At 58.1% G+C, this 947-nt stretch overlaps 1 protein-coding gene across 1 annotated transcript; it reads left to right on the forward strand.

Moving 5' to 3' along the window:
* Positions 1-9: 9 nt before the first annotated feature.
* Positions 10-920, forward strand: LOC104916621 (maestro heat-like repeat-containing protein family member 1; the record flags this gene model as incomplete). The annotated part of the gene is made up of 3 exons (XM_010727646.2): positions 10-298; positions 446-486; positions 723-920. Coding segments are annotated over exons 1-3 (348 nt in total), but the record flags the coding sequence as incomplete, so codon positions are not given.
* Between the last annotated feature and the right edge of the window lie 27 nt (positions 921-947).

Here is a 947-nt window from a genome sequence, read left to right on the forward strand (position 1 = left end):
CATGCTCTTCATCCCATTCCAACACCCCAGGTCTGTCCTCCTATGTGCTCTGAAGCACATAAAACTCAGGGAAATTCAGAGTCCATCTCTGAGTGGAAGCAGGAATGCTGACATGCTCAACTGCCTCGTTCCCTACAGCTCCTGTGGCCGCGGCTGCTGCTGTACGTGGTGCCAGCCGAGTACACCGGCATGCTTATCCCGGTCTCCCGCTGCATCCATGCCCTGGCTGAGAGAGGGGACCCGATGGTGCGGGACATGGAAGAACTGGATCCCCATTTCCTCAGCTCCATGTTTCAAGGTAGGAGCAGAAACTCCCCCTGTGAGCTCTGCTGAATGCAGAGGGAGCACCCAGAAGGGAGAGCGGAGGTGTGTGTGGCAGGGCACAGAGTGTCTTGGAGTCTTACTCAGCTTACTCAGCTTACTCAGCACTCCTTTCTCCTTGCAGGCCCACTGCTGACTCCCCAGACACTGCTGGCACGTCTGCTGGTAAGTAGATGCTCCAGAGCCTGGTGCCACAAGCCCCGAGGAGGAAGCAGCATGGCCGAGCGTGCCAGCACCTGCCTCACTCCTGGGGATGCCGTTCTCTTCCCTAGCTTGCAATGTCATGGGCAAAGCTTTTGGCTGCTCCTTGCCCATCAGGACAGAGCCAAGCTGCTTTCTTCTTGGGGGAAGCCACTGCCCTTGCTGCAGAAATGACCCTATTTCTCCTTGCTCTCGCTCAGGTGGTGGCAGGGAGCCCTTTTGCAGGCAGCGAACTCCAAGCCGCTGCCTTGCTGCTCATGCAAAACCTCCACAGCAGGATCCACAGAGCTGTGGGGGCCATGTGGGCTGCTGAGATCCCCGTGCTGCTGCAGCGTCTCAAAGGTAAAGTGCTGGTGGGGAGGGAGAGGTGCAGTGGGCAAGTGCCCAGGCCAAGCCAGGTTTTGCTGCAGCTCTTCTTTTGTGGC

This window comes from Meleagris gallopavo, unplaced genomic scaffold, assembly GCF_000146605.3.
Source record: "Meleagris gallopavo isolate NT-WF06-2002-E0010 breed Aviagen turkey brand Nicholas breeding stock unplaced genomic scaffold, Turkey_5.1 ChrUn_random_7180001924966, whole genome shotgun sequence".
Taxonomy (NCBI): Eukaryota; Metazoa; Chordata; class Aves; order Galliformes; family Phasianidae; genus Meleagris; species Meleagris gallopavo.